The sequence below is a fragment of the Cervus elaphus genome, chromosome 19 (genome assembly GCF_910594005.1).
Source record: "Cervus elaphus chromosome 19, mCerEla1.1, whole genome shotgun sequence".
Lineage (NCBI taxonomy): Eukaryota > Metazoa > Chordata > Mammalia > Artiodactyla > Cervidae > Cervus > Cervus elaphus.
This window is the reverse complement of record NC_057833.1, coordinates 37,586,488-37,602,526: the sequence shown is the minus strand read 5'-3', so window position 1 is coordinate 37,602,526 and position 16,039 is coordinate 37,586,488. Positions and strand designations below refer to the sequence as shown.

Here is a 16,039-nt window from a genome sequence, read left to right as displayed (position 1 = left end):
CAGGCTACAGTCCATGGGGTTGCAAAGAGTTGGACACGACTTAGCCACTAAACAACCACCATCCATCCATAGTCCATCCATAGTTAGAGGTAATTTGTATTACTCTTTTGGAGTGATGCTAAATAACCTGTTTGTTAACATGTGAATTCAAAGCACTAACTGATTTGCTCTTGGAGCATCTGAAGCTTCCAGTCTGAGGAATTCTCAGGTTTTTCTAGGAAGAGGCATGATATATGAATCTGGAATGACAACAGCCAAGTCAAGAAGTCTCCCAAGGGTCAAGGTCAGAACCACGAGAGGGTGATCCTTGAGCAGATGCCCAGGATGGAGACAGAGCCAAAGGGTGGACAGCAGCCCTCCCCCAGCTGTGGCCACTGCAGGAAGGCTCCTGAGAGTCACAGGTCCACTAGCCTCCTCCCCATCCAAATGACTGCTCTTCAACTGCTTTCTGTGAGAACAGTCTTAAATGGAGTCTCTGTTTCATAAACGATGGAACTCTGTAAATACTCTGTGTGGCACGTCTTATCTTTATTTATACATACACAGCAAATCCAGAGTTTGTTCCACTGAAGTGTGGGATGCTTGCAGCGAATGTCTGAATTCTGGAAGGAGGAAGGCTCAACGATTCTCCTGCCCACCTGGACATTTTATCAGCTGTCCTCCCTCCCATGTTTCCAGCAGAGATGGACTCAAGAGATATGGGTGCTCATAGGCTCTGATTTCTTTTTAGAGTTTTACTGGTCCTGTATTCTGATTAGCATAGTTACTTTTTCATCCTTTTTGCCTTCCTTGGTAAGCAGGGGATCAAAACAACAGCAGAAAAATGCCAGGAACAGCATTTCTATTGATTTATAAGCTCCTCAGGCCAGTGGGTCTCTCTGAGTTTCTTCTCCTGGCATCTGCTAGCACGGTGCCCACCTCACTGTGGAGTGGGAGGATGCATGAACAAATAAATAAATGAAGGAAGTTTGGTCCCTGGAGTGGAGGTAGATTTCAGTGAGTTTCATGTAATAGTGATCAGGTGAAATGAAGGCAGTCACAGGTGTGACCACTCTCAGAATCTTTCTTCCCAGGCCCCTGGAACTTTTGACTCTGTCTCCAGTTATCCTTGCCTCTCTCCCTTCTCTTTGTCAGTATATTTGACTGAATCCCCAGCCAAAGATGCAGTTAAACTGTAGCCTACCCTGTCCCCTCTTCTATTCACCAGTATCTCCTCCTACTTCACTGCATGGTCCTCAGGGGAGTGTCCCCAGGCCTCATTTTTCCATAGAGCCTGCTGGACCTCTCCTTCCATAGCCATTTTTATGCTTTTTTTTTTTTTTTTTTAACATGTATGTGTATGATTATTTGATTAATGTCCATCTTCTCCACTAGAATGATCTGCCAGGCACAGGCCATGTGCCTAGTGTGATGCCTACAATATATTCTGCGCTCAGGAAATATTAAATGAACACTGTCCATTATCTTGTAAGCCCTATGGAGTCACGCTCAGTTGTGAGGAAGGATCAGCCCTCCACCCCCAGCTCCAGCCCATTTCTCTGGAGGTGCCCACCCTTCTCTGTCTTAGACCTCTCTCCCAGGCACCTTTCTTACTCTTATCTCTTTTGTCTCTGTTGGTCCACTGCCCACTTTGCAGGCTTCCTGGGAGAGAGAGTTTGGCTCTTGTTTTCACTCCTCATCACAACTTTCAGGTGATCCCGATACCATCCTGCAGCAAGCTCACCTATCCTGAAGCTGAGGAGAGTTTGCCCTCGCCCACTCCCCTGTTTCTGCACCTCAGCTAAAGCCCTCCAGGATCCTCAGTCATTTCTGGGTGACCCTGAGCCAGGCTTGCTCTTCAACGGCTCTCTTCTACCACCCACTCTGCCACCAATGTTGTATGTGCTACTGGCGCTGCTGGTATTTAGCCATATGGTAATATGTTTCCATGTCGTCATCTCCTCCAAGGCTGTGAGCACCACGAGAGCAGTTGCTGGTTATTCGTCTTTGCTGCCCTAGCACCCACCACAATGCCAGGCACAAAGCAGGTGCCCAACCAATGTCTGTTGAGCAGAATGGAGTGGATTTGTCCTCAGGGACTTTAGGGAGCCACCTCCATTCTGGTTTAGACATCAACATACTTATTTCCAAAACCTCCCACCCTCAGACCCCTATCCTGTGTTCTCATTCCTGACTGGGATGCCAGCAGCAGAAATCCACTCATATTAGCCTGGATTTTATTAGAGAGAGGACTTGTGGAACCCGAGAGAGAGCTGAACCATCAGACATCAGAAAGAACAGGGATGTTGGCCACCCTGGAGCCTTCAGTAACAAGAGTCCATGGGACTTCATTAATCCTGTGCTCTGCCATAGGTCTCTCTGTATCAGCTCCACCCACTCCACAGGGCAGCTGTGGGTCACTGGGGTCCTTGGGATCATTGGGACCACTCACTAGGTGGTCCAATTCCAAAGTCCAGGGAGAGGACTTGGCCCTTGAGTCTTCCTTTTGGGGCAGGTCTCCATCCTCTTCTCGTTGGTGGTGGTTGGAGCAGGAATGGGGATGCAAAGCCATGTGGTCTGATCAGGGCTACTCCTTTATACTGCTCTGAGCAGATCCAGTTAAGCCAGAAGAGGAGGGTGAGCCCTAAGACAAAGAGCCACAGGGAGTAACGGGCTAATTCATTCTCACTGGAGCCTCCTGGCTTTTCTTCCTTCCCACCCCTGAACCATCACCCCTGACCTGCTTCCCAGTCCAACACGTGTCCCTGGTGGGGGGTTGCTGCTGTGCTTCACAGGCTGCCTGGCATGTGCTGAAAGTGCAGGCTGCCGCTGGCTCTGCAGGTGCCGAGCTGGGGGCCAGAAGGGAGACTATGATCATTCTGGAGCTGGGCTGGTAGTGGGGAGCACAGTCCAGGGTTTCTTCCCCAAAGCAGACGGGCTGAGCAGGAGAAATCAGGACAGGAGGCAAGGGGGATAGGTCAGGGGCAGCAAGCAGGGGCTTGGGCAGTTGAGCCTGTAGGAAATTAGGTTTGTGTCTTCCAAATGAGCTGTCAAAAGTCCCTTTCCACCTGGTGGTGGCTGAGTCCCACAATCCTTCAGGTCTCCCTGCTGGATTTTTCCATGGACTCTGACACTGAGCACTGGTCCCTTTCTAACGGTCTTTCTGGGGCCCTTGGTACTCTTCCCCACCACCCTCTCGCTCATCCAACATCCCTGAATGAGCTATCTTGTTCTCTTTCACTGCTTCCACTATCTCCTTATCAGGCTTCTGATCTCCGTCTTTTCTGCAAAAGGCAGTATAGGGTAAGAGGGTAGGGTCTGTTGTCTCCTGGGATGTGACCTCCATCTACTGAATTCTCTTCGCCTAAGTTTCCCTTCTCTGGACTGTAAGGTGGGGGCTTTTAAGAGCCCCTGCCTCATGATATGATAAATACATTCATGTGTGTAAAAGGTTTCCTGTGGGATCAGCTGTGCCTAGACTCAATGAATGTCAGCTGCTATTACTTTTCCTCTCATGGTCTCCCTTAGAGACCTCCCCCTGTCCCGTTTCAACTGTCTCCTCTAGACAGAACGTATGAATGTTTAGCCCAAGCTCTGGATTTTCACCTGTGCGTTGAGAGGTAGTGCCAGTGCCAGGCGGAGCAAGGAGCATGGGCTTGGAAGGGACCTATGTTTAAGATGCAGTCCTGCTCAACACTCACAGCTCTGGGCTTCATCAACCCTTAAAGTGACTCCATCTTGAACACCTGCTCAGCCATCATCCATAAAAGGGATGATGATACGTGCTTTTCTGGAAGCTTGGCCACATCATTTCCTCTGTAGCAATATCATGCTCTGTAACTCTCCATACTCTCCCCCAACCAAAGGCAAAGTGAAGCCCTTGAGAACAGGAGCTTTTCTTCCTGTTCTCTGCTCTGCACATTCCTGGCACAGGCTCAGTATCATTATTCATTCAGTTTCTCTCCTCCTGTATTCTTTTGACTTCTCAAAATCAACATGTTTCAAACGAAACAACCAGTCATGTCCTCCCTAGGCCTGGTCCATTGATTTAACAAATTATCATTAAGTGTGTAATGTTTAGCACTCTGGACTTTGAATCCAGAGATCTGAGTTCAAATCTCGGTGGGACCTTCTTTAGTTTGGGCTTCCCCCAGAAGGTAAAGAGCATGCCTGCAGTGCAGAAGACCGGGGTTTGATCCCTGGATAGAGAAGATTCCCTGGAGAAGGAAATGGCAACCCATTCCAGTATTCTTGCCTGGAAAATCCCATTGACAGAGGGGTCATGAAGAGTCAGATATGACTGAACAACTTCACTGTCTTTCTTTCTATTAAGTGCCAGTGATAAGCCAGGCACAGGGTTAAGGGCTGGGACAGACACGGGACGGTGAGACCTTGTCTCATTTACAGAAGTGTTCAGTGTCTCCTGGGGAGATGGGCGACGATGCTGGAGCACAGTGTATGCAACCGCAGGCATAAAGACACTTCACAGGCGGCCCCAAGCACAGAGAAGGAACGACCTTTTGGACTGCAGGAGCTGGAGAAAGCTGCTCAGAGGAGGTGACAATTGCCCTGTGTATTGATGAAAGAGTAGGAGTTTTCAGGCAGAGAAGTTTGCCAGAGAAGAGTGTTGTCAGAGGCACAGACTAACACCATGTGTGTTCAGCTGGAATCGGAGATTTGACGGGAGAAAAGAATGGATGGCTGAGAACAGTCCCACACATGTTTTAAAATGGAAAACTTTGCACATACACGGAAATAGGGAAAATGGTAAAATCCACCTCCCTGCACTCATCACCCAGCTTCAGCAATTATCAATTCAATGGCCAATCCTGTTTTGTTTATATTTTTACTACAGTCCCATCCCATTATTTTGATGCAAATCCCAGACATTGAGTCATTTCATTTCCTTCATGCAAATCCCAGAATTTTGACAATATAAAATATATCTTTTTTGTTCTTCCTACAAATGAATCATAATATAGTCTCACTGCAACTTGTTTGATTTTTATCCTACCCATCTATCTGGCTACTGTACTATATCTGGATACACAGAGCTGCTTCCCTTTTTCAGGAAGCTGCTTAGTATATGTTCCACTTGTGAATATACCATAATTAACCTCGATAGTCCCCAAATGATGGGCATTTCGGTTGTTCCCAGTATCCTCATATCAAAACAAAGCTGACAGAATACCCTTGAACATAACATCTTTGTCTGCCTAAGGGCCTATCTATGGGTTAAATTGCTGGATGTGGGCTTGTTAGGACCTTATACACTTTGAATTCTGACAGGTGCTCCTTACATAGCCCAAGAGGAGCTTTGAATGATATGACAAGGATGTTTCTGTTGTCCAGGCTTGTGACATTTTGGAGTCCTCTCTGTCATTCTCCATTTAATTAGCCATGTCCTACCAACTCAACTCTTCCCAGTCTGTCCATCTTCCTCCCCACTACTGTGGTCCTGGCTCAGGCCTGCAACCTTTCTCATCAGCTACCAACTCAGAATGCAGTCTAATCATCTGCCAGGGAAAACATCCTAAAATGGGAACTAAACACCTCTGTTGGTGTCTCCTCATGTACAATATTAAAAAAAAAAAAAAAAAATCCAACTCCTTAGCTGCTCTTCCATGCTTTCCAGTTTGTTTCCACCTTCTCACTCATTTCTTACCCCTTTAGGCTTCACAGAAACTAGACGCTGGTCCCTTCCTGGGGTCCCCCATTCACCTTCTCTTTCCTGTCTCTGTTGTGGAAATCTTGCTCATCCTTTAAGGTAAACTGAAACCCCACCTCTTCCATGAATCCACGCAGTACAGAACCACTAGTTTTGGATCCAGGGTGACTTGGATTCTGATCGTGGCTCTCTTGGGGGATGTTACTTAATCTGAGACTTGGATTTTTCATCTGTTAAAGACAAAAACCAATCTTGCAGAACTGTTGTGAGGATTAGGGATAATGGGCACATAGTAGGAGTTTAATAAAAAGAAATTCTCCTTATTACCGTGGTCGCTTTGATTATCCCACCGCACTGGACTGGAGCCTCTGGTTCAGCTGGTGGTCAAGAAGCCTATCTTGACCACTAGACTGCAAGTTTGCTGTTGTCCGGGTTCCTGATTCACCCCGGACGTCCTAACGCCTGGCAGGGACCCAGCAAATAAGTGGAGAAAAGAGACAGAGATAAACGTATAAAAAAGATATACAGACGGAACGAGAATAGAAGCAAGAGCAGAAAGAAGGACGGTTTCTCTGCTGGATTCTCGACCCAGTGGCTCACGGAGTCCGGGCCGGGGGTGGGGCCTGGTGATGGGGGCGGGGCCTGGAGCAGACCCCGCCCTTGTCCGTCTGCTAACTCTCTCCGCTGGCGCAGCCGGCAGGCAGCGAGGTTCCTGGCACTACTTCCAGGACGCTCCGTGGCCCCGCGAGTCCGAGTACGGGGGTCGCGATGCACTCCCTACTCGGCCTCCTCCTGGTCTTCGCCGGCAGCACCTTCGCCCTGTACTTGCTGTCCACGCGACTGCCTCGCGCGTCGACACTGGTCTCAGCCGAGGAGGCTGGAGACAGGTGCGTGGCGGTGGTGACTGGGTCCTAGGTTCGGGTCAGAGGAAGGGAGCCAGGTCCGAGGATGAGGTCTGGGAACCGGAGATTTGGGTTCCCGGATCGGAGGCGTCGGAGGCCGGGATTTGGGTTTCAGTCCTGGGACTGGAGGTCGGGCCGCGTCTACACGGTCTTGGGCAGGCCGCGTGAACTGGAACCGGGACCCGGCCCTGGCTGGGATCTGCGTGCTGCCGGCCGCGCGGGAGTGCTGTCTGGTGCCTTCTGGTTTTTTTTTTTTTTAGTTGCGGAGGGAAACGCGGCGCCTTACTTTGGGCTGATCCTGCTGGAGCACCTCTGCTCCCCACATTGGATCGCCTCTTGAGCGATGTTCCCGTCGCCTTCCCAGGCCCAGCCCTGACCCCTATTTGCATCCCACCTTCGCTCCGATGTGGACCCGCAGCCGGTTCGTGAAGACTGCTCTCAGTCTCCCTCCTTCGTCCTCCCCAGTTCACTTCTGATCAGATCGGCCCTTGGGACTTGAAGGCATATCGGGCTTGAGGAAAAACGTTGATGGACAACTTTAAATTATTCACTAATTAGTTATCGACTGTCTCTTCTTGGTTGGCTCAGCTTTTCCTTTTACTTACCCACAGTGTTAGGCAGGAGGCGGTACAAGATACTTACTGGGCCGGTTTGTCGTGAAACCGGCCTACTATTTGTAAAGATAATGAAGATGTTATGTTATTTAGGTTTGAATATTAGGAGAACTGTTTTCAGTGACTGTTGTTTTGCTCTAGCTGGGAAGGCTGTGCTGGGGGTGTCAGAGTAAGAGAAACATTCTAATGAGAACCAGGAGGGTTTGCATGTAATTGATCATTGATGGATTCCAGAGTTGTTCAGATGGCAGAGGCAAGGTAGCCTTTGTACAGGGTAACCCTTGTACAGGAATCAGAGTGCACTGAGGACCATATAGAAAGTAGGGTGAAAAGCAGGCTGGTCGAAAGGGTTGGTATCAAGCCTGGCATATTATCAAGAAGATTATGGTGTGGGACAGATACACTTTCCCAGGGAACCTTTGTCTCCTTTGTGATTGATAAAGCAATCGTTTTACCTGGTAACTTAGGAGAAGTGTGAAGTTTGAATTGTCTGGCCTAAAGCTTAGGGGGGAGGGTTTGCCCCTGGAAAGGAAGGCAATTCAGGGTGTTCAATACTTGCCTAGAAATTAATCCATTTGCCTCTTAGGAATAGTTCATAAGGACCACAACTTCTTTATCCATTCATCTGTCAATGGACTTCTAGGCTGCTTCCATGTCTTAGCAATTGTAGATAGTGCTGCAGTGAACACTGGGGGCACATGTGTCTTTTTCAGTTATGGTTTCCTCAGGGTATATGCGTAGTAGTAGTGAGATTGCTGGGTCATATGGTAGTTTTATTTCTATTTTTTTAAGGAATCTCTATACTGTTCTCTTTAGTGGCTGTATCAATTTACATTCCCACCAACAGTGCCAGAGGGTTTCTTTTTCTCCACATCCTCTCCAGCATTTATTGTTTGTAGATAAAGAAGCTGTGGTACATTTATACAATGGAATATTACTCAGCCATAAAAAGGAACACATTTGAGTCAGTTCTAGTGAGGTGGGTGAACCGAGAGCCTGTTATACAGAGTGAAGGATGTCAGAAAGAGAAAAACAACTATCATGTATTAATGCATATATATTGAATCTAGGAAAATGGTACAGATGAACCTATTTGCAGAGCAGGAATAGAGACGCAGACATAGAGAACAGATTTGTGGACACAGCGAGGGAAGGAGAGGGTGGACAAATGGAGAGAGTAGCATTGAAACATGTACATTACTATATGTAAAATAGATTGCTAATGGGAAGTTGTTGTATAACACAGGGAGTTCAACCCTGTACTCTGTGATAACCTAGAGAGGTGGGATAGGGTGGGGAGTAGAAGGGAAGTTCAAGAGGGGGTGCATATATATACTTATGGTTGATTCAAGTTGTTGTATGGCAGAAACCAACATAATATTGTAAAGCAATTAGCCTCCAATTGAAAATTTTTAAAAAGACTAGTCCATAAAATTTGAGAGCTAAGAGGGAACTTAGTGATTATCTACCATTAGCCTCTCATTTCTCCAATAAGGAAACTAAGGCTCAAAGACTAGCCTGAGATCATACCACTGGATAGTAGCAGAGTTCAGATGCTACGCCAAGTCCCTTGCTTCCAAACCGAGGCTCTTCTCCTTGCCTCTGCTGTGTTATAAATATCAGGTCATCCATCATCCTAGCCTCCCACATCTCTGCTGGTTCCCAGCAGACCAAATGATGGGCACATTAAAAAACCTGTTTTGGAAAGAAGACACAGCAAGTGACTTTATTAGGTATGAGGCTGTTTTTGACTTTTGTTTCCATCTGCTTTTCCAAATCTCCAGGTCACTATGGTTTCCCTCGGACCTGGCTGAGCTGCGGGAACTCTCCGAGGTCCTTCGAGAATACCGGAAGGAACACCAGGTCTACGTGTTCCTGCTCTTCTGCAGTGCCTACCTCTACAAACAGAGCTTTGCCATCCCTGGGTCCAGCTTCCTGGTCAGTATCCTGCCCTCCTCCTGTGCCTGCCTCCCAGGAAGCCACATTCTTCTTTGCAGAGGGGCCATTAGGCTGCAGAGCCTACAGTCCAGAGGACAGGCTACCATGGGTATTGTTTGTTGATAGCTCTCCCTGTGTCAGGCACTGTCCTAGTTGCTCTACCCGCACGACCTTATTTAATTCTCCCAAGAGCCAGTAACGGGCATTGTTATCTGCATTTTACAGACAAGGAGGTGAATGGTGAGAAGTTAAGTAACTGTCCCTGGTGACGAGGCGAGGAGGGGGAAGGGCTGGGGTCGGAACCCCTGCCCCACCCCCTCACCCCGCAGCTCCAGAGCCTACCTCTCCTCTCAAGTTTGCTGCTTTTGTTTCTAAGGATTTGACAGCTGTGGAGCACCGTCCTTGAGACCTCTCCCCTTCCGCATGTTGGTTTTCTTTTAAAATCTGTTTTCTCCACTGTGAGTTCTGTGAGTTCCTTGAGGGCTGGGCCTGTTCCTTGTTCACAGCCTGTGTGTTTGCCTGCCATAGGGAAGTGCCTTCGTAAGTGTCTGATGAACAGATGCAGGTTGTTCCTGGTGATGTTTGGCTGGAGGGGGTCGGGAAACCTCCCTGGTGTGGTGAGGATGAGTCACTCTGGTTTTCCAGACGGCCCCCTGGCTCTCGAGAGCTGCAGTGTTAAATCCAGGCTTGTGCGTGGGCTCTTGGATGCTTCTAACCAGCTGCCATCTCAGGTGATACAGGAGAATTTGTGCTGTCCTCCCAGTAGCATCCCAGTAAGCTGGTTGGTATAAATGTATATGTATTATGGCTTTGGGTAGGTTTAGATCCCAACTGTGTAACAGTGAGCCAACCATTTAACCTCTCCAACCCTGCCTCCTCATCTGTAGAACAGAGACTTGCCTACGTAACCCCCTGGGATTGTTACGTGGGAGGATTAAATGACCCAGTGGGTGCAGAAGGGCTGGCACAGTGATGGTGCGCCTGGCACACAGCAGCTTCGGCACTGAGCAGGCAGCCTTGAAAGCTTCCTTCTTGTCCTGCTCTCCCTCCTGCCTCAACATTCAGCTCAGGCCGGATCTGCCTCAGCAGTGTCTTTGTTAGCAACTGGAAGAAAAGCAAACATAGCCATGCCAAGAGAGATGGGGACATGTGTGGTGCTGGGGGTCAGAGGCCATCTGTCTCCTGGGGTTGCCCCCATACCTCTTTCTCTCTTGAGCTGATCCCTCTGCAGGGCAAAAAGCCAGCTGCTCCCTGGGGGGGTGCATCCTGTCTCTTCCTCATGTGGCCTTGGGCACCATACTTAATCTCGCACTGGTAGAGTGGGGTGAGGCTGCCATACCACACAGGGTCTTGTTGGGGATTAAATCAGACATGTCGTCAAGTCCTTAGCACATTGGAGGTGCTGAGGAGATCCCCGCCTTCTCGCTTCCAGGTCCCCCTTTTATTTTCTCTCTTGGATTCTGTGTTTGGCAGGATGGTGTCTATCAGCCAGACTGCATTTAGGAAGTATTGGTTCACTTTTCCATTTTGGTTCATTGCAGGCTTTTTTGAGTGTCAGCTAGAAATCTGATCAACACAAAACTGCCAGGGTTAGCATACCACAGATATGTAATTCCTGCCGAAAGCAAAGAAATGAGACATTCTGTAAAGCTCATGTGGTCTAACTAAGGGGAAATCCATGGTTTGTATCCATTTAGAATAGCAAAAATAATTTGTGAGCTTTCTTTCTGCCTCCCCAGAGCCTCAGGGTCTGCAGGACCTATCACAGCCCATGTGGAAGGCTGGGTGTTAGACGCAGGTTTTCCCATTTAATTCTGTCTTGTCCTCTGAGGTTTTAATCCTCTTCCCAGTTTTAAGGGTGAGAAGACTGAAGCCAGGGTTGTAGTTCCCAGATCTTTCATCACCTTTCATTCATCTCTTTACAATGGGAATAGGGTTTTTTGTCCAGGAAAATCACTGAAGCAGGAGGGAACATAGGCCTCCCAGGCTCCAAGACGAGATGGCTGGCAGCTGACGGATGTCCTCATGGCAGACCGTTTGTTTCCTTTGCAGAATGTTTTAGCCGGTGCTTTGTTTGGGCCCTGGCTGGGCCTTCTGCTGTGCTGTGTGCTGACTTCAGTGGGTGCTACAGGCTGCTACCTGCTCTCCAGTGTTTTTGGCAAACAGCTGGTGGTCTTCTACTTTCCTGACAAAGTGGCCCTGCTGCAGAAAAAGGTAAGGCTAGAGGGTATCTCTGAGTGCTGGGTCCCTAGAAAGTCATGGCGTGGCCCTGAGGGGAGTGTGGTGCAGGTGGTTCCCACAGTGCCCCCCTCCCCTGCCGCAGGAGACTCCAGAGCGTCTATTGATGTCTCCTAGAGATGAAGACCTGAGCTCAGCCTCCAGCTCCATCACTGCCAGCTCTGTGTCTTTGGGCAGGTTCCTGACTTCTGAGCTTCAGGCACCTCCATTATTGGGGAGGTGGGGGCTGCGCTAGGTCTTCATTGTGGTCCCTGGGCTCTCTAGTTGTGGAACTCTGGCTTGGCTGCTCCTCAGCATGTGAGATCTTAGTTCCCCAGCCAGGGATCAAACCTGCGTCCCCTGCATTGGAAAGGAGATTCTTAACCACTGGACCACCAGGGAAGTCCCAGCTGCTTCCATTTTAAAAATGAGGAAAACAATCTCTGCCTTGAAATTTACAGAATATGAAAAGTGTCTAGAACAGTGCCTGGCACCAACAGATTTTTCACCAACTGGAGACTCTTTCTGCTTCTTAATGGCCTTGTCTTCTTTGGCTTCAGGTGGAGGAGAACAGAAATGGCCTGTTTTTCTTCTTACTGTTTTTGAGACTTTTCCCTATGACGCCAAACTGGTTCTTGAACCTCTCGGCCCCAATTCTGAACATCCCCATCGTGCAGTTCTTCTTCTCTGTTCTTATCGGTAAGACATGCATGTAAGTCTGTGTCTCACAGTTGTCTCGGGCACATGCCTGCCTCTGTGAGCCAGGCTTACGGACAGCATCATCCAGCCTTGTCTAATGTAATTGTTCCTGATAGCAGGTCTACTTGGGCTTGAACATGAGAACCCAAAAAATACTTCTGGAAAAATTAGGGATTGTTCATTCTATACCTGTATTTAATGTCTATTGTGTGTTTGTACTGTGGTAGGCCCTGGGATTAGAAGAGTAATCTGTGTAACACATGACCTGGCCCATAGTAAGGGCTCAGTGAAAGCAGAGTTCAGGTTTGTGGCTGGAAGAGAAGGTGGAGGCAGGAAGGTCAGAGCAAGGGCTTCTTGTTTGATTTTGGCCCCTATTTCCATTAAGATCTGCCTTAGGAAGAGCTAGTTCCTTCTTGCCTTTTGACAATTGTATGACCTTCAGCAAGCTCCTTACCCTCCATGAGCCACTTGGCCAAATGCAAGGCTAGGATGACAGCAGTGTTTCTCTAAGTATGAGCTTTGGACCACTTTCATCTGAATGGGAAAATGGCTAACATCCTGTGAATCAGTGACTATGGTTTTCCCCACACTGGAAGTAAACCACCCCACCTTCTCCAAGCCTAAGGCAAGGGTCATCTCTCTTAAACCTTCTTTAGAAATGGGGGGAAAGACTACTCAGGGCTCTGGGTCAAACATGACAGCTCTGTGGTTGAGCAGTTGCTATTAATAGGGAATTCCTGAGAGAAGCTGAGATCTTAAATCGAAGCAGAATCAACCATAGCTAATTCTGTCAGACCGGCTTTTAGATGAGAGTGCCTCCGTGTCTCTATTAGCAGCCTGTAATTAACCAGGTACATGAGGCTTGGAAGGACTCCAGAGACCTGGGTTCTAGTTCTGCCTCTGACAGGTTGTATGACCTTGATGAGTCTCATCTTGAGGCATCATCCATTAGAGAAGAGGAGTGGATCATCAGGGGGCCCCAAACCAATCAGAGTCTTGGGAGTGGGAGTCAGGAGAGGCTGTTAGAATTCAGTTCCTGGGCTCTACCCCAGACCCAGGGGTCCAGAGTCCCTGAGGGTGTGTTTTTAACAGCTTCACCGGGGGATTGTGATATAGTCAGCCTCTTGGGCCACCAGTCACTTTTGGGATCCAGTGGATTTGATGACCTCTTACAGACAGTACAGAGTATGAAATAGTACTGCTACTTCTAAGAAACTTGTTCTTATCTTGGGCATACTGCACAACTCATAATGCTGGTGCTTCTCTTTGCTTGGGCTGTTGGGTACTCGGAACCAAATCTGGGGACACGTCTAGCAAATGAGTGAACTTTCTGCATTTTTGCCTTAATTTTGTTTATTCTTCACTCATTTTGTTTTATTCTTCTTTTGTTTTCCCCTATTTAAAAAAATGTTTAAATCTTATTGTAGTGTGTATATATATATATATATATTGCAAACCATCTGAAGTCCTTTTGTTTAATGAGGCAAATGTATGTGGGAAGCGAGGAAAGGAGAGGAAGGAATGGAAGAGAAGAAGGGAAAGAGGAAATATGTTTAGGGGTCAGAATTGCACAAAAGTCACATATGAAACTGGAGTCACTGTTGTGAATTACTGGTGACCTTTCTGAAGCACTGCTGGTCTTCATTTTCCCGTCCCAGAGTAACAGGATTTCCCTTTTCTTCCTCCAGGTTTGATCCCATATAATTTCATCTGTGTGCAGACGGGCTCCATCCTGTCCACTCTCACCTCTCTGGATGCTCTTTTCTCCTGGGAAACTGCCTTTAAACTGCTGGCCATTGCCCTGGTGGCCTTAGTTCCTGGAACCCTCATTAAAAAATTTAGTCAGAAAGACCTACGTTTGAAAGAAACAAGCAGTGCTCACTCTCTGAATAGTAGGAAGGTCACGTGATCTGGGTCCCTTGGGTGCTATCTCCCTGGACTCTGTTGCTTACGTGTGTAATGGATGTGGTCCTCTGAAGCCCCTCATTGTTTTTAAATTATTCTCAGTAGGTGATCTGGACGCTCTTCTTCTGTGTGCTCTGTCCTGTCACGAAGGACACTGTGCTCTGGAAGGTGAATCGTGTCAGGTTCTCAAACCAGCCGAGATTTAGCAAGACACTCTGCAAAATGGACGGCCTCCCGGAAATCCTGCTTGTGTTTTACTGAATAACACGGAACTCAGGGTAGAGTGTCACACTTGCCTCTTGCCCAGCCCTGAGCGGTCTTGGGAGAGGATGCTGACGGCCCTGGTCTGGCGTGCCTCTTCCGTGCAGGGATTGGCTGTTGTGACAGGTTTTATCCTTTTACGTCCCTTGTGGACATGCTAAGTGTAGATTAATGACGTGAACCCACATCACTGACACCACACTTCCTGTTAAGTCTCCTGAAGAGTGTTTCTTCAGTACACGTTTTTTTTTTTTTTTTATTTTGCTGATGACCTACCTCTTGCATTAATCAAGGGAAACAAGCTGACAGACTGCATACAATTTCCATGTGCAGCTCCAAAGCACAGTGATTGCTGTGATGTTCTCTGTGTTCAGATGCACTGATAGTACCCCATATGTCACATCTCTTGGTTGCATGTCCAGACAATTCAGCTGATCGCAGTTGGACTATTAAATATCAGTGGAGCTCACTCTGTATGTTATGAATATGTTCTGGAGAAGTGCTTACCCATCTGAATGTGCAGAGCCCTCGACTCACTTGAACCAAATGACCATCAGTACCTTTTTTCTAGTCTGTCCTTTCTGTGTGAGAATGCCTCCTCTGTCTTGCTGGGAGATGGACTCGGTACATGGTACCAGCTGGTACACAGGTACCAGCCTGCGTACCCTCCAAATGCTTTTTTTCATTTCCTGAAAATAACTGAGGGATAATTCTGTTTTATCTTTCAATTCAGGGGAATTCAAGGAGAAAGCTTGGCTTTGGATTACTTTGTTGTGTTGTGTTTTAATGAATCTGTAGCTGTCTGCCTTCTATAGCTGTAGTGTTGTAATTGGCACAGATCAATTCAGTTCCAAGGACAAAAGGACCTTGGCACCTAAAATGACCAGCTCTGGGATCCTGTGCCCCACAGGAGTAAGTCATCATTTCTTATCAGAACTCTTGCCCTTGGGCACCATCTGCTGGCTTTTGATTTGACTTGGCTAAGAATCTTGCCAAGGCTTAATGCAGATCAGTTGTTCTACACGAATTCTTGGGAATACTTGTTCACTATAAAGAATGAATTCCCAAGCAGTGTTTTTTGGACACAGTATAATCCAAAAAAACATAACAAGGACTTCATTTTTAAGCATGTGTTGCTTTAAAAGAAGCTTGAGAACAAGAATGGGCATGAGGAGGACACCAACTGGACTTGGAAATCCATGGTTCTTTGTGAAGCTCTGTGGTAGGAGGGAGGGGAGACACCGGAAGCTCTCTGCACTGCTGAAAGCGTGTACCCTTTGCCCTTTACCTGGATCCTTGGATTTGTCTCTCTCCTTCCTCCCCCCTTGACTTCGCAACAATGTGCCTTAGCAGTTGTGACTTTACAGGCAAAGCAGTTTCCCAAATAAATGGATATATGTATTCTGTGTGCTCTGTGTTTGTGCAGGTTGCTAACTTTGCCAGTGGGAATCGGGATTGGCTGAAATCAGACAATCCAATGTGTTGTCTTAGCTTTCTGCTCTCAGGTTTCTCACCAGTTGTATGCATTGGAAGATTTTCATTTTTGCCTTTTCCCTCTTAGGTGCACTTGAGAGTTGGGTTCTCATACCAGAGAAGTAGCTGCAAGGTGGGCAGCAGGAAAGCTGTGGGAAAGGAGCAGAATGCCTGTCTCGGATGTGACAGAATAATCATGAAGAGACAATAACACAATGATGGTCGTCTTTTCTTTCTGTGGGTGTGTCTGATGAAAATGCCACAGAAACCAGCTTTTCTCACCACCTATTTTTCCGGGCTGCAGGAAACGCAGTTGTGTAAAGTTTTCCTTTCCCTGACAAATTCTAAAACTTGTGAAGGTAGCTCTCAGGACACAAGCAGTC

General features: G+C 47.6%; 1 protein-coding gene and 1 long non-coding RNA gene across 3 annotated transcripts; one reads left to right on the top strand and one right to left on the bottom strand.

The window, feature by feature from the left end:
• Positions 1 to 4,303: 4,303 nt before the first annotated feature.
• Positions 4,304 to 6,250, bottom strand: LOC122676058. Its single transcript, XR_006335406.1, has 3 exons — positions 5,975 to 6,250; positions 5,764 to 5,877; positions 4,304 to 4,548 (listed from the first exon to the last, which is right to left on the bottom strand). It is a non-coding gene; the product is annotated as an uncharacterized LOC122676058 (long non-coding RNA).
• Positions 6,251 to 6,321: 71 nt separating this feature from the next.
• Positions 6,322 to 15,589, top strand: TMEM41A (transmembrane protein 41A). 2 transcript variants are annotated; one of them, XM_043873871.1, is made up of 6 exons: positions 6,398 to 6,534; positions 6,810 to 6,970; positions 8,948 to 9,101; positions 11,154 to 11,315; positions 11,879 to 12,017; positions 13,706 to 15,589. In XM_043873871.1, exons 2-6 carry the CDS (start codon positions 6,954 to 6,956, stop codon positions 13,924 to 13,926), a joined length of 693 nt encoding a protein of 230 aa, XP_043729806.1. In that variant the 5' UTR covers positions 6,398 to 6,534; positions 6,810 to 6,953; the 3' UTR covers positions 13,927 to 15,589. The 2 variants fall into 2 exon arrangements, with proteins under 2 accessions (XP_043729805.1, XP_043729806.1); XM_043873870.1 differs by lacking the exon at positions 6,810 to 6,970 and having other exon boundaries at positions 6,322 to 6,534.
• Positions 15,590 to 16,039: the final 450 nt, after the last annotated feature.

Bases quoted from the DNA above. Each gene is read 5' to 3' on its own strand.
- TMEM41A (XM_043873870.1), top strand. From the start codon at position 6,416: ATGCACTCCCTACTCGGCCTCCTCCTGGTCTTCGCCGGCAGCACCTTC. The intron at 9,102-11,153 runs GTCAGTATCCTG...TTTCCTTTGCAG, and splicing joins TCCCTGGGTCCAGCTTCCTG to AATGTTTTAGCCGGTGCTTT. The intron at 11,316-11,878 runs GTAAGGCTAGAG...CTTTGGCTTCAG, and splicing joins TGGCCCTGCTGCAGAAAAAG to GTGGAGGAGAACAGAAATGG.